Source organism: Indicator indicator, chromosome 1 (assembly GCF_027791375.1).
Source record: "Indicator indicator isolate 239-I01 chromosome 1, UM_Iind_1.1, whole genome shotgun sequence".
Lineage (NCBI taxonomy): Eukaryota > Metazoa > Chordata > Aves > Piciformes > Indicatoridae > Indicator > Indicator indicator.
In genome coordinates this window covers 79,956,952-79,983,721 of record NC_072010.1, presented here as the reverse complement: position 1 = coordinate 79,983,721, position 26,770 = coordinate 79,956,952, and the positions used below count along the sequence as shown (strand labels likewise).

The window sequence follows — 26,770 nt, the reverse complement described above, 5'->3', positions numbered from 1 at the left end:
TAATCTCTTTGCTTAAATGGATGGAATTTTTTGTATATGTATCTGGTATCAAGCTATCCAGAAACATGTATTTTGAGATGCCAGGCTGAAGGATCTGAAAAATCCATCCTGATGGCAGTATTCTTGTGAAAGCTCATCTCTGTATATTAGTACAGCTGAGCAGCAAAAAAGTACATGTAGCTCCTAAAATGAGGTAGATGAGGAAACCTTTCCATTTTGGAGGAAATGTAAGTGTGCACACATGCTTTGCAGGGAAAAACCTTTCAAAATAAACTGTGCTGACATCTATTTGTTTTATCTCCCCCTCTGTGCCTTTTGAAGTTAACAGCATCATGCTGTGCTGCACAGCTAAGCAGGTGTGAGGATCTGCAGCCAAGCCCTTGGGACAGCAGTGCCAAGAAATGCCTGGAGCAAGAAATTGCTTGGGAAAACAAGGGTTGGGAGAGATGTAACATCTGTCATGATTGCTTAAAATACACATAAATATGATGCTATTGCTACTTTGATTCAATGGGTGGCCAGAAAGAACAATTCAAAGTATTATTGTTTAAACAGTATTTTGTTAAAAACTCATCTAACACTGCATATTAGGCAAAAGCTAAGTAATAACAGATTTTTTTTACTGGAGACTTTACTCACAAAAATAGAAGTGGCAGAAGTACCTAACCTAAAGCATGTTTATAAAACATATGTGAAAGGTTTTTTCAGCTTTTTGAGAAGTGATTAAAATCAGGTCCTACCTTGATGTGAAAGTTGCTGTGTTGCATCCTAAAAGACTTTTGCTTTTCGTTTTAGGGTTTCCATGGCAACTGCATCCTCCCAGGTTCTAATTCCTGAAATTAACCTCAACGATACTTTTGATACTTTCGCACTTGATTTTACCAGGGAGAAGAAATTGTTGGAATGTCTTGATTACCTTACAGGTAATTTTTTTTCTCATGGTGCTACTATTAGGTGTTTCTCATAAAATAGTAGTGAAAGGATTTTCTTCGTTCCTCTCTGTGGTCAGTTAACTCTGGCTGACTTTCAGGTCCCCACCAAACTCCATCTCCTTATCAAGCTCATGGGTTGAGACAAGAGATGGGAAATCACTCAACAATTAATGCTACAAAATATACTCTGCTTGGGGAAGATTAGTGTAATTTATCAATCAATTGCAAGAGTAGGATATTGAGAAATAAAACAAAAACTAAAGCCACTTTCTCCCCACTCCATCCTCCTTCTTAGGCTCAGCTTCAGTCCTAACTCTTAGTGGCAGAATGGGACAGGGAACAGGGGTTGCTCCTTCCTTCTCACGCTCTTCAGGCGTGGGCTTCCTCCCACAGGATGCAGTTCTTTACGAAATTCTCCAGCCTGGGTCCTTTGGAGTTCTCCAAGACCTGCTCCAGCTTGGGTCCTTTCCATGAGATACAGTCCTTCAGGAATGGAGTATTCTGTTGTGAAACCCCATGGGCCTGCCAGAAAACTTCCTCATTGATAAGCTTAGGAAGTGTGGGTTAGAAGGAGTGGACAGTTAAGTGGATTGAGACCTGGCTGAGTGATAGAGCATGGAGGGTTGCGATCGATGGTACAGTCTAGTTGGAGGCCTGTGGCTAGTAGTGATCTCCAGGAGTCAGTACTGGGTCCAGTTTTGTTCGACATCTTCATCAACAACCTGGATGAAGGGACAGAGTGTACCCTCAGCACTTTTGCTGATGATACAAAACTGGGTGGAGTGGCACACACTTCAGAAAGCCACACTGCCATCCAATGAGATCTCCAGACAGGCTGGAGAACTGGGCAGAGGGGAACCTCATGAAGTTCAACAAGGGCAAGTCTAGAGTCATACACCTAGGGAAAAATAACCTCTTGCACCAGTGCAGATTAGGGTTAGCCTGCTATAAGGAAAGCAGCTCTATGAAGGACCTGAGAGTTCCTAATGGACAAGAAGTTCACCATGAGGCAGCAATGTGCTCTTGTGGCCAAGAAGGCCAACAGTACTCTGGGGTGCATTAAGACGAGTGTGCCCAGTAGGTCAAGTGAGGTTCTCCTCACCTACTACTCTGCCCTGGTGAGGCTGCACCTGGAGTATTGTGTCCACATCTGGGCTCTCCAGTTCAAGAGGTGCAGGGATTTACCATTCTCAGTAGTTTTCTGAGGAAGTGAGAGCAACTGTTCTGAGAACAACTGAGTAGCTACTGAATCAAACAGAGAGCCATGAGGGTGATTAAGGGTTTGGAGCACCTCTCTTACAAGGAAAGGCTGTGAGACCTGGGGCTCTTTAGCCTGGAAAAAAAAAAAAGAAGACTGAGAGAGAATATTATCAATGCATATAAATATCCAAATGGTGGAGGTTAAGAGGATGGGGCTGGGCTCTTTTCGTTGGTGGCCAGTGATAGGACAAGGGTCAGTGGGCACAAGCTAGAACATAGGGGGTTTTACTTACGGAAAAACTTCTTTACTTCAAGGGTGCTGGAGCACTGGAACAGGCTGCCCAGAGAGGTTGTAGAGTATCCTCTGGAGGCTTTCAAAACCCTCCTGAATGCATTCCTGTGCAACTTGATCTATGTGAACCTGCTTTAGCAGAGGTGTTGGACTAGACAACCTCCAGAGGTCCCTTCCAGCCTGTGAATTTGTGATATCCACCTGCTCTAGCATGGATCCTCCACAGGGATGCAGTGGAGATATTTGCTCCACCGTAGTCCTTCATAGGCTGCAGAGGCAAAACCTGTGTCACCGTGGTCTTCTCTCCGGGGGAATCTCTCTTCCTGAGCCTAGAGCTCCTCCTCTCTCTCATTCTTCACTGATTTTGGTGTCTGCAGGGCTGTTTCACATTTTCTCTCCCAGCTGCTGTGCAGCATTTTTTTACCTTTCCTTAGATGCACGGCCAGCAGCAAGTCTCTCTTGGGAATGACTGCATCCAACATGGTCTCCTGATCTTTTGTCACAGAAATCACCCCTGCAGCCCAATCACTACCAAAACCTTGCTGCATAAACCAAATACACTCTCCCTCTTCATTCTGAACATATCACCCCCAGCAGCTCCAGAATGTTACAGGAAGCATTAGGTACCACAAGGCATGGCTGGGATGCATTTCCTACCTCCTTTTCCTTCATCTTCCCCAGCAGGGCATGGGCAAGTGGGAGTGAGAAACGGCTAGAAGCCACTGCAGTGGAGTGAAATGAAAGAACAGCTGGAGCTCAGCTGGCAGCAGCCAAAGGAGGGAAAGTAGGGACCAAATCCCATTTTCCAGGGGACAGATGCTCCGTGTGTTACCTTCTTCCCTGGGGCTACCTCCTCACTGTGGCAGATTTGAGCCTGGCAGATTTCCCATGAGCAAACAGAAGCTGTTCAGGCAATCAAAAGGATTCAGGACTGAAAGACGTGTTCTTATGCCAGTGACACTGTGTATTTCTGCCATCACAGAACTGGAGGAGTGTCTGGGACTAGAGAGCATGCAGTGTTGCCTGTGCCAGTATGTGGGATGGGTTCCTTTCAGAACAGAGCCCCAGCTTACTAACTGAGAGCTTTGGCCTGAAGAAGCCTGTAGGATTAGACCTTTACTGAAGGCCTGAGTAATGTGTGATCTCAGAGTATGTCATGACTCACAAAGAGAAACAAATTACTGTAATTTAGGGTGTTTTGATTTCAATGCCAGAATTAGAACAATTCATTCCAGTTCAATTGAAAACAGAAGAGACACAGGGTAGGTTTTCATTCTGCAGTCTTTAAGCATCTGCTGGTAACAGCAACAATTTGCAATGAAATGCACGAAGCGCTGTTAGAAAAACACTTGAAAACACTTCCTGAGCCCACCTGTGCTATTGCAGAAGAATGTGAGGGTGTGGAGTCTTCTCATCAGCAGCCACTGAAACTTTCCATGCAGAGGGCTGGATTCTGACCTTTCTTTAGAAGAAGGGCCAAGAGACTTGGTGTTATTCAGCCTGCAAAAGACAAGGCTCTGAGAAGACCTCATTGTCGGCTTTTAAGAAAGGTGGGGACAGACTATTTAGCAGTGCTTGTTGCAATTGAACAGTGGATGATGATTTTTAAACTTAAAGGAAGATAGATTCAGAGTGGATATAAGGAATACGTTTTGTATCACAAGGGTGCCAAAACATTGGAACAAATTTCCCAGGGAGGTGGTAAATGCCTCATCCATGAAATATCCAAAGTCAAAATCAATTGGGATCTGAGCAACATGATGTAGTTGAAGACATCCCTGTTCACTGTAGGGGCTGTTGGAACAGATAACTTTTAAAAGTCTCTTCCAATACAAATTTTTGTATGTATTTTGGGAAGAGCAAAGCTGTCTGCATGCAAAGGGCAGCACCACTCTTGATTTACAGAGTTGTAAGGTCTTGTCATATCAGAAAGAGAGATTTTATCTAAAGAAATTTCTGTATCAATGTGTGACCGGTGAACACAATCAGTGTTTAACACATACTCTAGTAAATTACAACAATAATCTGGTGAGAGTAATTTTTGCTTTTTTAACAGTACCAGTGGAATGTCTGGTGTCTCTTCCCAGAATATGCTGGAATTTTGCTACCATATTGCGTATTTGCCGCAAGAATATAAAAAATACAAGGAAATGAAAGAAAATATTAAAAAATAAATGAACTAACCTTGCAATCTACTTGTAAAATAATAAACCTCAGCTTCATTTATAGTCAAACAGTAATAACCATCTCATTTCAAAGCATGTATATCAGGTCAGATGACTCCATTCTGGAAGTGCCTATTTCTCCCAATCGCTCCAAAAGGAGGAAAGGATAGAAAGGCTCATTCAAACAGAGATACCTGTGGTTTGGATCTTTAAATTCATATAAGATCATTTCCATCCAGCAGTCTGTTTCTGCACACTCTAAGTCTTTTCGCCTTTATACATCATATCTTAATAATAGTACTCTAATTGCTCTGCACTATAGAAAATGAAGGTGGAATCTGTACCAAAATGAAGGATGATCTTACTACAAAAATCCTTTCTGTGGTCCATTGTGCTGGCTTTGTCATTTATATGGGTCCTTCTCTGCCTTCATCCTACCTCATCTGCAGTCTTGAAAAATTACTCACAATGCAGTCTGAGGGAACTTTCAAATGTATAAAGCAGTTTAAGCTGTTTTCCCCTAATCTACCATTTTTACTCTTGCCCTTGATGCCCAGTGAGGGACATTTTTAGCTGGTTCTGTCTTTGCACTATTTTTCTTCACATTAATAAATAGCATATGGCTGCAATGGAAAAATCCAAAACATGTGTCCAAATTATCTGAGTATAAAATACAACTTATGCAGATAGTTAAAATAAATTTATGTAAATATATGTATGTATGCAATGTATATGTGTAGATGTATAGTCCCAAAAGCTAAATGCACTTAATTATTATCTATTGTTGTTCAGAAACTCTAGAGGAAGATATATTTTATTTTACATCTTTCAGACTGGTGAATAGAATCTTCATAGGTATTGAACTGAAAACTGTGTGACTGAGTGAATTGGGCTTTGCTTTTATCATGTTTCACAGTTAAGTTAAATGAAGACTGTTTGTAAGTCTTAGTGGTACACCTGTGTTGAGAAGTAAGTGAAGAAGCCTGTCTCGTATCTATCATCTGTACTGCTTATGAACAAAATGTCAAAGCCTGATTTCCAGCTTCATTCTCTCTGCTGTCAGTTGCCTTCAAAGCACCTGACCTTGACTGTCTGCTGGAGATTTTCTTCTCCTGTGGTTCTTCCCAGTGTACTACTTGTCAGATCTTCGTTCTCTATCTCCCCGTCTCCAGATTTTTATGTGGCGTATTGGATTTTACATCTTTCTTTCTTCCTAGGCTATTTCTTTCCCAAATATAAATTTAGCTGCTTTGTGCTTATCATTTATGCAGCTGTCTGTCCAAAGTTTCTGCTTATCCAAACGAAAATCTTTTATATCTCTCTGAAAGTTGCCAGCCAGACATTGAGATGTCAAGCTCAGTGTATTAAAACCATATCCTTAATCCTTCCTCTGACTGTTCTATTCTCTGTACATATAGCCTTGATGTCTTTTGATAGCTTTCTTATCTTGCCAGTTGCTCAAGCTCTTCATCTGAAACTTATCTTTTTCTAAACAGTCTCTAGCTAGATCAAGGCAATGCATATGACTTGCAAAACTCTCCGCACAGCATTACCAGTGTAAGGGCCTTTTTTATCCACTCTGAACCAAAAATAGTTGTTCTGTGTCTTGATACTTTGAAATCAATTGCAGGAACATCTAGTCTTTGACCTTGCAACTTACCCTGCTTCAGAAATCCCATCTGAAACAGTCATAAGATTTCTTCTTCCGTCACTTTAGTTATGACTTGCTCAACAAAATAGGTCTTGTCCAGCAGATGCCAACATTTTTTTAGGAGAAAACCAGCTTCATTCTGCAAACCCTTTACAAGGTTTGAAGAGTCTCATCCTTGGGTGTAATTTCTTCTGATTCTGTTGGTTTTGAACAGTTCTGATCTACCCAAAGACTTTGTCTAGAATGTTGTATGACTGAGCTCTTGAGGCCAACTCGTGTATAACATGTTACTGGGACATCAAATTTTCATGAACATCCAGTGTAACTGCCTTTCAAAGTCCTGCATAGTGGGACAGTTCAGTGTCATGATAGACCCTAGAATCAGTAAAAAACAGCTGAGAGAGGTTCAGAGCAATTTCCTCACCTCCTTCATGTTCACACCAGCAATATGTGGTACCATTTAGTCATGGAGATGCCTTACATCTTCCTTTTTTACTCAGTATCCAAATCAGTAAGGAAAGGAACCCTTACAAAGTCAATCATGTCACGACAGGAGGGAGGAAGAGACCAAGCAAGCAGAAGGAAGTTGAGTTGATTTTAGTCTCTGTGACTTTGTGCTGAGAGGATTGAGATACAGTCTCAATAGTCACCCAGGAGCCACTGCATTCTTGTTGGAATTCATAAATAAGAGGTGGCAAAGTTTCCTTAAACGGCATCTCAGGTGTATGGACCATGCAAGTGCTTTCAGCCTGCTTCAGAGCACAATGAAGATAATGTTGAAAGAAGGTGAGTTAGACTAGCCTGGTTGAAGGGGAGTAGGTATGCTCACAATGTCATTTACTTCTGGGAGCAAATTTGAGAAACTGCTTTTCTAACAGTTACTGTCCTTTTGGCACTTCAGATGGAGTTCCTGACCTTTTAAACATCTCTGCTCATTTGAGTTGAAGTCAAACAAATTAACTCAAGTAGCCTTCAGCAATTAGTTTCTCTCCTGTCAGAGAGTGTGGATTCATAAATGTAGGTGGATGAAAGTCAGAGCGACTTCAGCAGTTACCACTCCCACATCTTTGCCCTGGTCTTCTATGGAGATTGTCCCATTTGTGGAGAGCTACACCTTAGAAAGCAATTCCTTAAAACACTGCAGATTTCATTGTGCCTTGCTAAGTACGCTGGCACTGATTCCATATTCCTTCTTAAAGCTGCAAATTTTGGGTTTTCAAGAGGTGCTTCACATTTTTTTTGCATCTCTTCTTGACATTGGGTAACAGTTTGTGAAGCCTGCTAATAACTCACATTGTTCACATGACTTGTCAACCTTCACTCCTGTTTGATGGACTGACATGAACTAGAAGGGCTCATGGGCAATCACTGCTTCTCCACTGGGAAACAGAACTAAAGGGTGAATATGAAGCTTTATGTCTTGCACTGCTGTGTGGGAATCATCCATCTGAGTATGGGTGAAGCACAACCAAGTCAATGTCAAGTGGGGAAAATTGCTGGTGCAGTCCTGAGGTCACTCTGGAATCTCTGTAGAGCTTTCTGTGTGGCACCTGAGCTCTGAAGCAGTACTTGTACTTCTGATATGCAAATCACACACTATCAAACGTAATAACAAAGATAAGTGATTGCAGTCAATTTCTTTTAAATGCATTATGATCTTACACTCTGCAGCAGAAAGTAGAATATGGAATGATTAATTTGATGGTCAGAATTCTACATTATTTTGAAAGTCATAACAAAGCATTTTCATGTAGTCTTCCTTGCCTGTCTGCAAGACAAGCAGGTATAATATATTTTATTCTGAGTGCTTTATGAAATGAGTGTTTGAAGAGCTGAGTTTCATGCAGTCTTAAGTGAGTGTGGGTTAATCAGAAGAGCAAGGGAAAAGATGTCCTGCTGTCTGTTTTTCTGTCATTCTCATTACATGAAAGCCAGTAAATCTCCAGCCATAGGGCCACCCAGGTGTGCACATGAAGAGAGAACTTAGGCTTGTCATTTTCAAAAGAGTTGAAGACACTTAGGTGGTATTGAAATGTAGTTTAGAGGTCATTAAACCTTCAGTAATTGCTTTCCATAAATTGATACTTATTATCTGTGTTGTAGTAACAACAAGTACATTTCTCAGGTAAAAGATTTTTCTCTGTAAAGTGAAAAAGGTGACTGAAGAAGACTTTAGTTGAATACTAGCATGAAAAAAAATGGATCGACTGGTCTGTTTTTTGCCTTTGGAGGGAGGCAGAAATAAGAAAATAAACCCTCAGATGGAAAAAAAATAAAACAACAAACACAACCCACAAACAACAAAAACCCCGACAAACACTCTAATGATTATCCTATTGGATAAAATTTTGAAACAAAGCTGATAGGATGGATCCAATAAGTTAGTTGGCCTCAGTTACACAAAACCTTGAAACTGCAGCACTAATCTCTCAAGAAGACTGCAGGTTTTATTCTCCTCTTTTTGTGTATATTCCCATCCCAGACAACTGTTCCTATTTTAGTTCATTTTTTTCTCTCTTTACTAATATCCATCTGTCCCAAGGTTTCCTCTTCTGCATTAAAAACAACAACAAAAAAAAGGCATTGTTGAAGTTCTGTGCCACAATATTTAGACCATTAAAATCATGCTCATATCATGAACCACACTTGAACATTTCCCTATGCCCCTTGGTTGAAAAGGTTGCTTGGAAATGCAGCTGCACTTTTAATTCTTGGGAATGTAAGTTAGTAAAGCAGGCACATGAACTATAGAAATTCTCAATGGGAAGTAAAACAGGTGTTTTATAAAAATAAGGTATTACAAAAGTAAAGGTGGAATTCTTTCAGAGGGACTGTTTTTTAAGGCCAGTAATTGTGGCTAAAGGAAGTTAAATAAATGACAGTAAAAATACCTTTCAAGTTGCCTTCCTTTTCCTTTACTGCAGGAGTATTTTGATTGTTTCAGCCTGAGTGCCCTCCTTCCTCATTTCATGACAGCTCAAGTGACACTATTAAGCAGAAGGATTTCTCTTTTTGTGTGATAGTGTCATGCAGGGAAGATGATTAAGAATGAAGCTCCCACTGAGACATGCATTGAGGAAGGTCCACCAGTGATTCCTTTCTTTTTATTTAGGTGTTTGGCTTTGTAAAGAATGCAAACAATGAAAACAGAGATTGAAGGAGCTTGATTCAAGTTTTACTTCTTTCAATAGATCTTTAAAATAAACTTATGAGTTAATATGGGAGAAGAATTTATAGCTTGATATTGTTCTTGAATAAAAAAAACACCAAAAAACACACAAACAAACAAAAACACCCAACAAAACAAAGGGACAACTTTTAATTAAAACATTTGGATGGTTTTCTAGAACTATTTAATTAGCAGTGACATTGCAAATTAGGTTATGATCATTACACAGTCATGATATTATAAGAACTCTTTCTGTAAAGCAGAAAAAAAGTGAGTGTATAGCCAACAGAAAGTATGTGTGTCTAAATTAGAAAGGAGAGCTAGGAAATTAATAAAAATGAAGTTACAGAGAGGAAAAGATCGATCAGGAAAGCATGAGTGTCTGGTGGCTTCCTGCAAATAATGCTTTTTAAGTACCACTTATGCCATGCTCTGGTAAGACAGGTTATGCAAACACTGCTTTAAAGTTAACAATGAAGAGTGTTGTTGACTCTCCCTCTTGATATCTGCAACATAGGAATATGAAACTTTGATGATTTTGCTGTGATGGTCAGAACAATCCTAGAAAAAGTAACATGTCAGTTGTACCCATCTAATCACAATGTGACCACCAACATACCAATTGAGCTAGGGTGTCTGAAACTAAAGCTACTTTAAGACAAAATATTTTCAAAATCCAGTGCTCCTAGGTGCTTATATTGATAGTAAGAATTCCTTTGCAACAATTGATTGATAATCAAAATTGCTATTGGAATTGGTAAAAAGTTGTTGAGAAGTCTGTTGAATGATATATGTTGAATGTCTGTTGATGATATATGTTGAAGTCTGTTGAATGATATGACAGAGATTTACCTATCAGATGCATCCACTAATCTTAGGTGAGAAGGGAAATATTTAACTGATTGTGTCAGTAAGTCTCCTCTCTTGTACCTCACAGCTCCCAACCCACCTACGATTCGAGAAGAGCTCTGTACAGCTTCTTATGATACTATTACTGTCCACTGGACATCGGATGATGAGTTCAGTGTGGTCTCTTATGAGCTGCAGTACACCATCTTCACTGGCCAAGCTAATGTTGTTAGTAAGTATAAACCTTCTCTTTTCTAGTTCTGTTGCCTTATGGTTTCTCTCTAAATCAAGTGCCTTTAAGTATACATGTACTCATGCACTAAAAACAAAAGGAGAGAATATTTTCTAGGGCAGTTTACAGCCAAAATTATAAATCCAAACTAATAATGATTTCAAAATATTTTAAAATTCAGAATTAATTCAGCTAAATTTTCCTGTCTTTTCTGTGAGTGCTGTATAGTGAGAGCTTTCAAAGAATAAAACCAGTGCATATTACCAAAGGTATAAATATCACTTAATATTAATAGGACTTGTTTCTCGCATCCTAGGTCCCTTGTTGCAGATGTAGCAAGGACAAAGACCTCAGTTCCATTGCCTGAGCTAGTCAAACACTTGGAAGCCTGTGTTGGGACCAATCATGAGTTAGAACTGAAGCCTCATTGTGAGGCTTGACAACCAGACCTTATTCAGAAACACAGATGAAGTTCTTCCTTCTTGTTTTGTTTGGTTTTGGGTTTGGTTTGGTTTGGTTTGGTTGGGTTTGGTTTACTGTCTTCAAGACTACAAAGCAAAGGTCTCAGTATACTGAAGGCTAAGTCAGCAAACACCTGTGGAACAATTAATATGGGAACTTTGTTCTACTTATAATGGCCTTAACAATAATTGCTTTATATTTTGTATTGTAGTACCTTTTTTATTAAATACACTTTCTGTTTTGAATCTGTGACATTCCTTAATGAACAGATGTACTGATCATTCCTTGTTTTGTTGCTAAATAACTATTCATCCAAGAACAAACCAAACCAAACCAAACCAGGCCAGGAAGTCAACACTTCTGGATTCAGTGGGTAGTGATCCTTGACTATGAATCTGAAGAACTTCCTGTTCTTCTTACATTTAGTGGGAATATCACTAGCTGACATGTACTTGCTTCATGAAACAGAGTTTCTGATATAAATCAAATAAACCAAAGGACAGAGTTTGTTCAGTCAACATGTATTTAAACTGGGAATTCATTGCCACAGAGGCTTGTTGTGTTTTGAGTTCAAGACGTGACTGGACAGATCATGCAAGAAAAATCTACTGAGAACAATGAAGTGCAGAGACTTCCTCCTGGCTCAGGAAGTCCCAGAGCTCTAAGCCTCTGAGGTCTGGGAGGGAGTGGTGAGAAATGATCATGATCGCTGTGTGCTTTCCGTGGTGGTTAACACCTTCCACCTCTCCTGCTTTTGTCTACTATCAGATATTCTAAACATACACTGATAGATAGGATAAGTTCTGATCCAGTGCAGAAGTGTTTTTCTTGTTACAAAATCTTTTGAGATAATTTGATGAGGGCCAGTGCTGTCGATGTGTCTACACTTTTATGTCAGTGGAAAAATGGTATTGCCTGTGCAAATTTTCAGTACTGAGCCAAAATTGCTCCTCTTTCTGTGTGCACCTCATTTTCTCCATCATTTAAATAGAGTTAATTTTCCAAGCCATCTGAAAGAATATCTGAGGATTCAAGTGCTATAATTTTAACACCATTTTTATATAGTGTACTGCGAATATATTATGGTATTCAGGACTGACTGAAAAAATAAGGTGGAGTATGAGTGTCTTGCCAAAAACTCCATTTAGCATTTCACTGAGCAGCCTGATTTTGGCTAACACACTGTAAAATTTAAGACTGCTGGAAAGACCAGGCACGTGCTTCTACAGCTGAGCAAGGTAGATAACAAGAAGATCTTACAGTAATTTGAGACAAATCAGTGCAAGATAGATAAGGAAGGAAAAGCTTCCTTGATTAATCACTACTATGCAGTCAGGACTTAGTGGTAACAAAGTCCATTGCTTGTTTTCTAGCCCATTTTTTAGAATCATTAAGGTTGGAGAAGACCTTTAAGATCATCCAGCTCAACTTTCTACCCAGCACCTGTGTGACCACTGAAGTGCCACATCTACTAATTTTTTTAATACCTCCACCACCTCCCTGGCCAGTCTGTTAAAATGCCCCACCACTTGTTCAGTAAAGAAATTCTTCCTGATATCCAACCTAAACTTCCCCTGATGCAGCTAGAGGCCATGTTAGGCTTTATGCTAGAGGACTTCATGCAAGTCCATTATTGGCACTAAAGGCAGCAGAAAGGTCATTTCCACATCTTGTGACATGGTGTTTTACTGTTTGCTTACTAGTGAATATACAACAAGCTATTTCAATTTTAGGATATATTGTAGGTTTCCCATGTGGAGGTGAAAGCTTTGGTCTGCAAAACCTGTATCAATTGCATCAGAGATGCAATATGATAATTTGGGGTATATCATGAATTGCTCTGTGTGCAGGCTGACTTTTCCTTTTATCACTTTCCAAAAATGGTGTCATTAAAAGTTTGAAGAGAAAGTAAATTAACACTGTAAGAACTTTGCTTACAAAATGCTCTGAAGACCTTGAATGACAATAATGAAATTAAAGAACTGTCCCTTTTAATTTTTTTACCTTTTTTAAATGTACAAATATCCCAGCTGTTAGTTTCAATTTCATTAGAAGCTACAAAGTTAACCTAAATTAAATACAGGTATATATAAGTGTATGTAAAAGGGTTTTCTTAACATTGTAAGGCTTTTTTTATCTATATCTATATCTATCTATCTGTCTATCTATACATATATACATGAGATTCTCACGGTTCATTCTAACTTCGACTGGTACTGAAGGTTTGCCAACTAATGCCCTAATTTTACTTAGAACACTGCTTGCACTTTTTTTTTTTTCACTCTGGTATATTATACTCTTCATCCTGCAGAAGGTTTTAATATCTCAACTTTTATAAATTGGTTTCAGAGAATGTCCTTAAATATCAGGGTGTACCTTGATAGTGTGGTTGGACACACCGTGAGCTATTTTTACTGTAAGGGACATTAGCAGGTTCTGTGCTGCAGCCTTCATGTTTTGATGACCTGAAATTAGGTGATTTTTCTATTTTGATTCTGCTTTAATGGAACAGATTTTGAATTAGCACAAATTTCTTTCTATTTATGGCATTTGCACACTGTTGCACGTAATTATTTTTTCCATTTGTTTCCCTGCCATATCCCAAGAAGTTTCCATTGGCATTGTGCGTTGCCTGTAGCAGATAATGTAAACAGGTTCACAGATCGTCTTCAGATCCATGTTTTTGTAGCTATGAATTACTCAGGAGGGAGAAGGAAGAGTGCTGCATTAAACTAACAAGCTTTTTTCCCCTGAGACAATAGGAATCACTTTGCATACATACCCACCTACCGTGCTAATGGAGGCTGTTATTTTGGAATCCATTTCTTAAAACCACATAGCCAGACTGACTGCACTTTCCACTGCTCAGTACATTTCCCCCACCAGAGGCATATATCAGTCAGACATTGCTAAGAATTCAGTAACAAAAACAAGCAATGCTATGTTTTTCTAGTGTATTTTCAATCCAACATAATCAACTATATTATTTTTTTATTAACTGAAAAATTGGGGAGTTGACATTTGATGGAAAAGATCCAAACAGAGTATTTCATTTTGAATCCTGTTTCATACAGGAAAGATTATTTCCAAATGTGGCCAAAGTGTTTGGCTATTAAATGCTTGGCAGCCCTGTTCTATGCATAAGAGCAATACAGACTTTAAATTGAGCAGGCTTTTACTAAAGCAGTTGTACTCAAAGTGTTCTCAGTTATACCATTCACACATTTGCATTTCTGAGAGCCACCTAATCACCTGCAATCTGAATATTGTAAAGGCGTTTAAAAAGACTCTGTCACTATCTTGCTAACATGCATTATAATTTCATTATCTCATTTCAATAATTTTTCAAGTATTTATTGAGCGTGCATTTTTTTTAACCTCATGGATGTGCTTCAATGTGCCTCAGGAAGGGTAAGATTTAAACATCTCTTTTTTTTATTAACTGTGATAAAAGAAGTCTTTATGAAAAATGCATCTCTGTCTTCAAGACAAAAAGAAATAACAATTCTCTCTTTCCTAGTAAATGGAATTTAGGTTACTTAGTTACATCAGCTAAATACTAAAGATCACTGTGTTAAGGATACACTGTACTGTTCGAGCCTCTTAAGCATTACATGGTTACACTTTCCATGATATAGGATAAAATTTTGTGGAAGGATCTAAGACAATTAGGAGCCCAAGCTTCCCTCAAAAGCAGTGAATTTACGATTCTTCAATTTATTTTTGAACATTCTAGCTTTTGCCTGTTTCCAGGAGTTTTCGTGTATTAAAACCAGTTTCCTTACCATCCTCAGGTTGCAACTGAAAATTTTAGTGAGTGTATTCTAATATTTCAAATGCAAACTTGAGATGAAACCAAGAAAATTTGTGCCTCTTAAAAAGAGCATATTTCTTTAAAAAATGCCATGTGGTTTGCAGAAATCCTGCATATATTATTTTCTTTCACGTGGGAATGCAGAGTGGGGGTGGAGAGATATCTGTTACTTTCACCTACTGTATTTATTCTCCCCTATTTGAATTGGTAATCATTTATTCAAATAAAGCTTTTAAAAATAATTAAAATACCCAAGAGATTAAATAACCTTCCCACGTCTTTAGTGCTCCTTTTCCAGTTTTCAAGAAGATATATTTTATTAAAATCTATCAGTGTAAATTTTAGGAGGATTTACACCCTGGGATTTTTCCCATCTGTTTTTAAAAGTGCATCACCAGCCAACACCAGGAATATTGCTTTAAAAATTATTACCTCCAGACTCTGAGAAACTTGTTTTGAAAACTCACACATCCTGTATGGACATCACTGTGCTCACTGCACCATTCCAGGATGTAATTTAAATTCTCTACATTTTTGTAGGCTACAGTTTTAAAATACATTGTTTTACCACCTGCATAACTCTGTAAAAAGCCCTGTGTTTTTGAAACAAGAAACCTGAATGTAGCCTGGATTAGGAGTGGGTACAATAGGAGACCCTTAGCTCCTGCTGCTGTGCCAGTGAGGAGATGTGTGTTTTTCCACTTAACCTGCTGCCACTGGTAGGGAACCGAGAGGGCAAACACTACCCTCAGATGCCTGGATTACCAGGTTACTTGCTCATTTCCCTCAACACTCTTCGTAATCTTCTTTTGTATTCTGAGAATAAAGGCTGTCCTGACAGGGCATAACTGGAGACAGATTCTTTGATGAAGCGACAAAATATTCTTTCATACATAAAATCTTAGCTTGGTTGCCATTAGTTACTACTCTCTCTGTTGAAGGATTTTGGACTTGTAGTTTGACACCATCAAAACTTCATTCCCAAGATTTTTTAATCAAAGTTCAGTTTAAAGCTTGTTGTGAAATAGCTCACAGTCAGGAAGCACATAGACACATCACCAAGTCTCCTAGTGCATAGGCATGAGCTAAGCCTCTTGGGACAGCAAAAGGCTGTCAAACAAAGTAACCAAGTCAGTCACTGCACATCCAACGTTTACTGACCACCAGTTGTCTGGTAGGCCTCAGACTGGAAGAACAAAGAGAAGAAATCCACCTTACCTTGTGTCATCAAACAGCCTTCCCCTAGAACATGAGTCAGGTCAAATGAAGGATTCCCATCTCTCTCTATTGACTATGCAGACAGTTTAGGGCAGGCAAGGTCTTAATTCAGGACCTCCGCTCTTTGTCCAAGGTCAGATGGAATGAATATACACCTGCCTGTGAGTGTTTTGACATTAACCCCAGCAGAAGAGGCCAAGATGTAGCAATACCTAAAATGATTGTATCTCTGGCTTCTATACACAGAAATATAAATTAATCATTTAATACTATAATAATTTGCTCTGTGTGAGTATTTGCAGACTCATGAGTATTGGGTATGTATAAATCCACATACACAGGAGAGAATAGACTGGAGAGGAGACACATAATGCAACTGTACCTCTAGAGTCCTTCATATACTTATTTAGATAAGGTTTATACTTGGTTAAGGAGCAATCAACCTCTGTAGAATGTCATAAAAAGTGTAATGCAAGCCTGGAAAATGTGTCAGAGAGCTGTAGTGACAAATACAACTATGTTTTCAAAGTGATTTAGCAAAACTCTGGGTATTTCTGTAACTGTGTCAGGTTTCTATATGGCCTGTGTATACCACAGACCATTGCTTTCAAAGTGGGGTTGTGGAAGGACCACTGTCTGGATCCATCCCAATTACTGTCATATATTACTTGGTACGCTATCAGAGGCATCTGAGTTAGGGATTCCTTGGTCATCCTGGACTCCCCCTAAATCCAGTGCTTCATTTTGGTTTCTTATAACATTTATTTTGCAATAATGCAAAATCAATGAGATAGTTCAGCTATAGAACAAGTCTGCCTTTAATACTTATGACAATTTTTTATTGAGAAAAGAGGATTCCTGTAAGCAGTCAGGGAATTATTTTACACCAAGAACTGGCACTTTTGTTTCCCTCTTCCTTTTAGGAAACCTATTCACACCCAGTCTGAAAAAAATGAATATGATTCATATGTACGGTTCAGTGAAACAAGACATGGACTGATGTTGCTATAAGCAGTTTACTGCAAGTGATAGGCACAGCTTACTGCAAGTGATAGGCACAGCTGGGATTTTTATGGGTTATAATTCTGGGTTCTTTTTTTTTTTTTTTTGAGGAGGTAGACAGATGATTGCTCTATATGATCTAATTTTCTAATAGACTTGAGACTAACGCTGCAGCAAGGTTGCTTTCATTTCCTGCTTTTGACTATCCACATATCACAACCTGTTTGAATCCCTAATATCTGACATTTAAGGAGGCTATATGTGGTCAAGATGCTCACTGGTTGGATCATAAGGGACATACTTTTTTCCCCACATTACACCAGGAAATTGCAACAAAGAAATGTTCTCATTCTGGTAAATCATGATCCAAAGGCCCCAGTGCCAGCATGAGTTCAGTCACAGACTTAGACTTCCAGAATTCAAATTGGGGTGTCAGGGACAGGGTGTTTATTTCACCCCATTTTAGATACCTGATGTTAGAGATCTTGTCTATGCTAGTTACCTAGGCTTCTTCTGTGGCCAATGATGGCAAAGCAAAAGAAACTGCTCACTGATTTCTGCCTCTTCTCAGAGTCCAGACAAACAGGTCAGACATTGCAGCTCTTCGTTAGATGGCCAGGTGATGAGTCCCACCTGAAACTGTACCTCAGTTACCCTGCCTGCCTCTCAAGGATGCTATGTAAGATAGGAGAACTTTGAGATAAAAGCTACATAATTGTTGCATTGAAATTTGGGGTCTGAGTTCTGTTTCTATTGATCTTGTTATGAAAAGCATATCCCAAATTGGGAAGGATAACCAGTATGGTTATTAATTTTTTATGAGCTTGTAAACCTGCTTACTTTCAAGTTTCAGTTTTCATGTCCAGTAGCCTTTTGATTTTTAATTTACGTAAAGGTTTGGTGCTGTCTAATACACAGAGCTGAAAGTACTGCTGACTTCTACAAGGTTCTCTTCACTAGAGCATAGTGATTTGCTGGTAAAACAGGAGTTAAAAGCTGAAAGCTGGATTTTTAATAGCACGGTAGGTTTCACAACATGTTCTATGCCCAGTACAGGCAGAGACTTTAGCCTTTACATTACTAATCCAGTCAAGCATGAATACTTTCCATCTGCAGGTACCTTTTTCTAGTTGTATGTCCATATAAAATGTTGAGAATACACATACACTTCATGAATGTTAAAATTGGTTTTAATGTAAATATTTATAATAAGAGAGCTATGAGACTGGGGATCCATCAGATCAGGAGCTGTTCATAATGTGTAGTAAGTAATATAGGAGTCATTGCAATTATATCACAGTAGGAAAAAAATACGTAGATGAATAAGTTCATCTTAATAGAGTATTTTCCTGTTTTGAAGATGATGTTGCTCCTGCTTTATTTTACTTACTTCCTACATATTATACTTCTGTGGTAAGCATCAAATGTACCAAAACATTTTGTAACTGGAAAATTATCCAACTCTTCTCAAGCTGACATCTAACTGTGAGGATATAAATCAAAAAGTTGCATCCATTAAATTTACTGGCTTAGACTACACCTTGGCAAAGTCTGGAGTGTAACAGATGAAGCCCATACTCCACCTTGTTTAGCCTTATGATTTGCTTCAGATTCTGAAGGATGCATACCTGGGGACTGTTAGCAAAGGTGCCTCCTCACCCCTCCTAATGTTTCTGCTAACATTAGTTTTCTAAGGCTTAAACTGAGTTCATTAATCCAAACAGTAGATTGACGGGATCTCTGTAATCCTCTAGTTCTTAAGCAATAAAGAATTCCTTTTGCTGGGATATGAAAAATCTCAGATTGCCCATGCCTCCACTAAGTCATTTCTTAAATGCCCATTTTTCATGGTTGACTTCACCTAGCAAGAACTTAAAAGGTACTTTGAGGGCTCATGAAATGAGTTAGTGGAGTTAAGTAGTGACTCAGTAAGTGCAACCACACTTTGAAGGGTACAGAAGCAAAGTTTGTATAGGTGCTTGGGATTGCTCTAAATGTTTCTCTGTTGCGAAGTGTTTTTTATGTTATGACTGATGTGCTCTGTTTGAAATTGCAGGTTTATGCAACTCAGCCGACAGCTGGATGATTGTTCCCAATATCAAACAAAACCACTACACAGTGCATGGTTTGCAGAGTGGCACTAAGTACATCTTCATTGTTAAAGCCATTAATCAGGCAGGCAGCAGAAGCAGCGAGCCTGGCAAGCTCAAGACAAACAGTGAGTAATGCGAGACACAGCACACACCCATTCCTCTCCTTTCTTGCCTTCCCTTTTAGGTTTGATCTTTGGAGGATACATAAGCACAGAGCAGTTTAACTTCTTTAAAGTGCTTCCCACAATGGAAGCCACTTATTTAACTCAATTCAAGATTGCCAGAGTAGTGCAGAAATTGCCTTTTTTTTGTTTTTTTTTTGTTTGTTTGTTTGTTTGGGGTTTTTTTCAAGAGATCCGTCTATAGTTTGGTCACTGGAAATATCATCTAGGAGCAGAGCTGTTATATGTGAAGTGATTAAAAGTGTTTTGTGTTTTTCTTTCAATGTCCTCTCTATTCTTTTTCCTCTACAAAGCAAAAATTTTTCTTTTGTTTGCAATAGAACATTTTATTTTTATGTAGTGTTCATAAGATGATTACTAGTTTAATTTCATCCTCCAAAATTATCTCTTCCTTAGGGCACTGGAAAACTTCTCAGCTCCAACTCCCCTCAGTTTTTTATGGTGTTCAAAAAGGTTGTAGGGTAGTCAGAGATCCCACTTCAAAAAAACAATGGTTACACAAATTTTTAGCAGATGTAGTATAGCAATTTTAGGACCGTTTTCAGCATTTTTCTTCTTGTGCCCTAGCCACTGAGTGTTGCAACAGGGAGCCTGGCAGGGAGTGTCATGTACACTTTTCTGATTTTCTCCTTTCTACTGTCAGCAAAAAATACTCATACAAACCCCTTATCTGCTACCAAGAATATGTGTATTGTTGAACCTGGTAACCTACAAGCAAATGCACAAACAGAGAACATATCTGGAAATGGGAATCTTTTATTCATCTCTTTGTAGCCTGTGTGGCACAAAAGCAATCCCTTATCTGACTGTGAGAAGTGATGTGACCAGCTATAATTCCAAACAGGGAAAGACATCCTTCAGGTACTGCTGTAGCAACACAGAGGCTACTAACGAGTCAGAGAGGCAGGCTCGAGGTATTTTGCTGCTACCAAGTAGTAAGAAAAAGCAGGTAAAATGTGTCCCTAAATGAGTTTATTTCATATGTGGTCATAAAACATAACTAAATACATATTGTAGATAACTCTGAACAATTTACATCATACTTGAAGTACATGTCACGTACAGACTTTTCAATAAGGGAAAAGGGCTTTGCTGGACCACTTGTGGACTCATACTTGCCTAGTTGTTTCCTGGTGAAGGTAAATGATCATTCTGCTTTTTGACACAAGGAGCAAGCTTGTCAGAATTGTGGTGGGCTTTATATATCTACAGGTTTCAGTTTACCAAAAAGCTTCCTGTTATTGTCTACAAACCTTGTGCTACAGCCCAAGATACTTGCCAAGAGCAACAGCCTTAGTAATGTTTTTACACCATATTATTTGGACCAAGTTACAAATCACTTCCTTCTTTTTAATGCACAGTATCCAGTGCCACATGGGCATGCTTCCAAAGCAATCCTGAATTGTTGACTGTGATTGTTATAAATAAAGCTGTGAGTGAATGAACAGACAAGGCTAGTGTTTCTTCCTATTTTCTAACTCATTTTGTGGAATTTGAAATCATAATTTTGTAGTAACAATGAAGATGTTATTACAGAGCTTTATCCCTAGAGAACTAATAGAATGCAATTTATTTTAAATCTAATACACTGTGGAAAAAATTAACAATCCTCAGAGCTTTATTAGCATGTATATTGGTTTCAATTACATGCAGGAATTAGAGTATTCAGGTTACCTCTAGGTCAGAGATAATATGCATGATGATTATGCAGGGCTCTTTTCAGGGATTATCAACACAGGCAAGTTAGTGCACAATGAGATGGACTGTAAACTGACGATGCAAACTAGCTATTGCAGGGAGCAGAATAGGTTAGTCTGCCTCAAGAATGCTTCAGAGGGGAAGATTAATACGGTTATGTAATCTTGTGGTCTTCTTAGGGACTTGCTAATCCACTCTCCTTTTCAAAATCAAAGCCAAACATTCTTCTGCCACCTTTGTCTATGTCTTTAGGTCAGCCATTTAAACTGGACCCCAAATCTGCTCATAGAAAATTGAAAGTGTCTCATGATAATTTGACAGTGGAACGTGATGAAACATCATCCAAAAAGAGTCACACACCAGAGAGATTCACAAGCCAAGGGAGCTATGGAGTAGCTGGCAATGTGTTCATTGACAGCGGGCGGCATTACTGGGAAGTGGTTATAAGTGGAAGTACATGGTAAGTGTGCACACATCTATGTGAAAGCAATCACTAGTTCACGTCATGCAGGTCCTGGCACAGTTTCTCTTGTTGAGACCAGTAGCAGAGGCATAGCAAACAGTACGAAAGCAGGATGAATAGGCATGGGGAGTCAAGAGGAACGGAACAGGAGCAGGACAAGCATATACTTTCACATGCTTTGTCAAGACTATTTACCCAATCTCCAGCACTTTTAGATTCTGGAACTAAATCTACTTGGTAAAGCATCTGCCTGGAGGCTGCAGAGAGGCTGGGGTCAATCTGTTCAACCAAGTTATAAATGATAGGACAAGAGGAGATGGCCTTGAGTTGTGCCAGGGGAAGTTTAGGTTGGATATTAGAAAGAATTTCTTCACTGAAAGCATTATCATGCATTGGAACGGCTTGCCCAGGGAAGTGGTGGAGACCCCATCCCTGGAGGTATTTAAGGGTCATGTACGTGGTTTAGTCAATGACTTATAAGTGTAAGGCTAATGATTTGACTTGATAATCTTAAAGGTCTTTTCCAATCTAGGCAATTCTTTAATTCTGTGATCTTTATATTTAGCATATATATTCAGAGGACTTTTACTGCATATCTAGGAATAGTTGTTTTTTGAACCTACAGGCAGTATATTTTAAGATTTTAGTGAACTGGGGAAGTCAGAAAATTTTCTCTCATTTATACAACAGAGTAACCATTTCTTTACTAAACATCAAACATCTTAGTGTCCTTCAGTAAGAAAAAAAAAGTGAGGGCAATTTGATCATCCAGTTTCACATGACTCGAGGTCAGATGTGATTCTGGACAGGCAGAGCCGTAAGTCTGTGCCCCAGAGTATGGAAGTAAAGGGTAGAAAATGGAGGAATGCATTTCTCCATTCCTGAATGATCCTCTGTCCTACGGGAATGAATTTCAGAGACTCTTTAGTCAGTGTAAGAGATGTCATGCTTTGAGATTCAAAGGCAACAGTTATGAAGGAGGTTAATGGAATGGAAAAGTCAGTAAGAGCCTCAGGTATGCCCGCTGTCTCAAACAAGGAAAATGGTATTTGCCTGTGCCAACTGTAAGGAATGGAAATAGAGTAATACGGCACATTAATCTCTGTTGATTGAAAGCCCAAGCAATACTGCAGTATCTCTAGAGCAGGAGGAACTTTTACCTTTAGATTCTATACAAGAAATCAGGTATCTGCCCTCAATGTCCATTTATAAAAACATTTTCACAGTCCTTTCACCGTGTTCGTCTTGCCATAAATTGCGGTTTGCAGAGCAAATGTCTCACCTATAATTGCTTCACTTGGCCCAAAACACAGTCTCAAAAATGCTCATTTGAATCTGAAAACCACAGTAACACCTGGCAAAACATATTTTAGAATGGCAAAAAAGTGTGGTTTAGTGTGGGGTTTTTTTAATGTATCCTTTGATACCTTTGATACACTTGCATACCTTCTTCTGGAACATATATTAAAGGAGCAATGAGAAATCAGATTATCTGGCAGATAGCAGTGTATTTTAAAATCAATGAATTCCTCTCTATTCTTCTGTTTGGAAGTAGAAATTTGAGAAAATTAAATTGAAATTTAAGCCTAGAGTTGTCAAGTATTCAACAATCTTCCTTCTGAATACCAGAGGCAATGCTCCAGAAAATTATCATAGCGAATGTTATGATTTCAGTGCCCCCTCTTTCCCTCTCCTACCTCCTCTTACTGAGAGATAAGACAGGGAGCTGGGGGCGGGGAAAGGCAGGGAGAGTTTTCTAGTTGATTTACACAGAATATTTTACTCCTTCCCTACAAAACTATCAGATTACATCAGTATGTGTACGAAACAGAAAGGGAAAGGGAAAATGCCATCCAGAATCCCAAAAACTAGCAAAAAACACACCCCCCACACTCAGGACCTGGAAAGTCAGAGAGCAGCCCAAAATCCCCTGTCCAGGATGGTAATGCCCTACAGTTGTAAAAGAGGGACAAACATTGCAGGAAGCATTTGTTTCCTTGAGCTGTTTCTTGTTTTGCAGGTATGCTATTGGCATTTCCTACAAGTCAGCACCAAAGCACGAGTGGATTGGGAAGAATTCTGTCTCCTGGGTGCTTTGCCGCTGCAACAATACATGGGTGGTTCGGCACAACAGCAAAGAAATCCCCATTGAGCCCGCGCCTCACTTACGGCGCGTTGGGATTTTACTGGACTATGACAATGGTTCCCTTGCTTTTTATGATGCTTTGAACTCCCTACACCTTTACACTTTTGACATTACATTTGGGCAGCCAGTGTGCCCCACATTCACTGTGTGGAATAAGTGTTTGACCATTATAACTGGCTTGCCTATCCCTGACCACCTAGACTCCTCTGAGCAGCTCGCATGACTGCTAAAAGCCAAAAGGTAGGACGATGCATATTCCAAGGGTGGCCAGGTGGCATGAGCTTGCCTGGAGCTGTGTGGCAGACTGTGTGGCATCCCAACTGTTGCTGCCAAATCCAGCCAGAACTGAAAAGGAAAGAATATCTCTTTAATGTGTACTTTTTATTGGAAGGACAAGAAGTGGCTTTAATAATATCTTAGAACTTTTTTTTGTTGTTATTTTGCTGTTTTTTGTTTGTTTGGGTTTGTACTTAGTCTCTTACGGGAAGATTTATAAATTATTTATAAAAAAAAAAAAAAAGAGAGAGGTAAGGGAAAGCCTGATTTGGACACTTGGTAAATGACTTATTTGTTTTGCACATTGATGGTCCTATTAATTAAAGTTTCATCAGCCCTTTACATCATTTTATTTTACAGTAGATAAAAGGAGGAAATTGGAAGGATGAAAACTGCACAGTGGACAAGTCAGTATGCTGCAGGTTTTACTCCTGCCAATATTACCACAGTCATTACCAATCTTTTTGAGTGTGAGATCTCCTAATTTCTACTTCACATGTGAGAGTGTGCAGACCAAAAAGAACAAAAATAAACAAGAAAGGAAGTGGAGGTAGCCAACACAGCAAAAGAAGAAAGTTTTAATTTGCTTTTGTTCGCAGGGCAGCGCTCCCTCTGTTCATAAAAAATATGTGGAACATCTCCTATAATGTGAGTGGATAAATCATCTGGTGACTTATTTTGTTGATGGAAACATTCCCATCTTCCAGTGCTTCGCTTGCATCTTTGGGAAACATTGTAGAATCATTGAGGATGCGAAAGACTGATCAGATCTCTGAGAATCAGCAACACTGAAGGAGAGCAGCCAATCCAAGGTCTGACTGTACACTAATTTGATAAAGCATGGCATCGTTTAAGGACTGATGGTAATAGAAGATGTCATGGTTCTGGTGGCAAACATAAGAATGTTTATTGCTGATTTTACAAGCTTCAAAACAGCAAGCCTAGCCAACAACTCGAAGTAAGACACGCTCCACTTTATCATTGATTTTAAAACAAATACAAATGTTTCATGGTCATACACGACCTGGTCTCTATAACAAATCAAGGAAATCTGGTTTACATGTGCTTTGTGAAGAAATGATGCAACTGGAGTTTGCTCATAACTACCATTGTCCTGGGTTGTTAGGGAAAGCACAGGCATCATTGTGAATAAGGAGTAAATAGCAAGTTTCGAGCAGCAGTAAGAAACTGCACAAGTAGGCTGTGTGGTCATCCTGGTGATGGTGCATGGACTTCAGTGAAGGCAATAGAGGTTGTTCCAAATTTATCTCAGAGATGAATGAGGTGCATATTTTTTCTCTTTTCCTTCTACAGAATAGAAGCCCTTTGTAATTACTACAATGCTTATATACAAATGATCATCTGGGGAGATGCTTGAGGTATATGACAACTCTAAAAGAATGGTTTTCCCACAGTGTTTATGTCTACACTGCCTGTGTAGAAAAAGGATAAACTGAGTATCAACTTTAAGAAAAAATTGATCAGTAATTTATAATTAGTGTCTTTTAGGTGTCTTTTGAAAAGGATGCCTTAATGCACTTTGTTCACTAACAGGTCCAAAACAAAATGGTCCCAAGCTCATCTTCATATTTTTAAAATTCTGATTCTCCAGGTACAAGTCTGTACTACAGTTTGCCTTATGATGATGTAGAAAACATATGATCCGGATGAAGAATACATACATATCTATTTAGCAGGGTTTTTTTGTTTTTATTTTTTAGTAGAAGATAAATATCTTTCCATACTCCTTTGATTTCCCTTTCCATGCTCTGCTAACTGCTGAATTAAATGGAGAAAATTCTGGCAGTACATTGCTGGTACCACAACTTTATCTGGGGCAGCATTCCATGGCAGGTAGGAGACACTGATCTTTCCAGAGTTGACATAAATAAGGGAAAAAGTGTATATATAGTGAGCTGCAGTGTTTATCGTAGTCTTTCACAATTATGAAATGTGTACCTTCAAAAATTAAAAAGCAAATAAATCCCTAAACTTTACATTTTATAATTGTTACAATTATAATCTGATATACATTTCTCAGATGATCTAGCCTGGGATGTTCAGGAGGCATGAAAATTCTTATGAGTTGATGGGAGATGACTGATGCAAAACAGTGATAAAAATAAATGTAGATGGAAAATAATTTTTATCCAGAAATATTATGAAGTTTTTGCCTAAAAAGAAAGGGTACAGTACCAAAGTACATATAGCGAAGCTGTCTATGTTCTCTTTTGCCCCAAATATTAAACCTAGAAGCTGATTTCAGTAGTGGAAAAATAGTAAAAACTGTTCAGTGTTTGGCCATAGAGTGTTGGCAAAGATCGAGCTGGATCATAGTAATACCATGAATGATCTCACATATTTTCATTGCAAAAATAGACCCTTTGTCTAAAGATAGATCATGGTTTTGGTCAGTGGAAAAAGAATGGTCTGTTGTCTACAGGCCTTGCTGTATCATTTTTATTTTAACAGAGAATACATCATTTAAGCTAAACCACATTTTTCCAGTGGACTATTAGTTCAGTCAGTGCTCCTTGTGCATATGTTTGTGTATATATGTACATATATGCATGGGTGCACACACACACACCAGTATATGCACAAATGCAATCTGTGATTTGTGTATGTGCATACACACACACAAACTGACAGTAGTCAGGGGTATTCCTTTCTTGCTTGTTTCTTGAACAATTTCATGTTTTGTGTGACTATGAGGAAACAAGTTTGCCACATTTTGGACGTTTTTTAATTAACAAAATCTGTTTATTTTACAATACTTGATTCAATGCCTGATTAATCAATAAAAACATCCATCTGAAAATGTAGCTTCTGTGGTCTGTGACATTTTGCATGGTCCATAGTAATCAACTGAAATGAGGGGGAATGGTAATCTCGTGTAAAAATAAAACCTGGTACTTTAATGTAG

At 38.8% G+C, this 26,770-nt stretch overlaps 1 protein-coding gene across 1 annotated transcript in view; it reads left to right on the top strand.

The window, feature by feature from the left end:
* The window catches only part of MID1 (midline 1), a 102,985-nt gene extending 79,194 nt beyond the window's left edge, over positions 1–23,791 (top strand). Inside the window, exons 5-9 of the mRNA XM_054382074.1 lie at positions 796–923; positions 10,347–10,490; positions 19,043–19,204; positions 21,212–21,419; positions 23,443–23,791. Of these exons, the coding sequence (XP_054238049.1) occupies positions 796–923; positions 10,347–10,490; positions 19,043–19,204; positions 21,212–21,419; positions 23,443–23,791 (991 nt within the window). The remainder of the gene's footprint in view (positions 1–795; positions 924–10,346; positions 10,491–19,042; positions 19,205–21,211; positions 21,420–23,442) is intronic.
* The last annotated feature ends 2,979 nt before the right edge of the window (positions 23,792–26,770 follow it).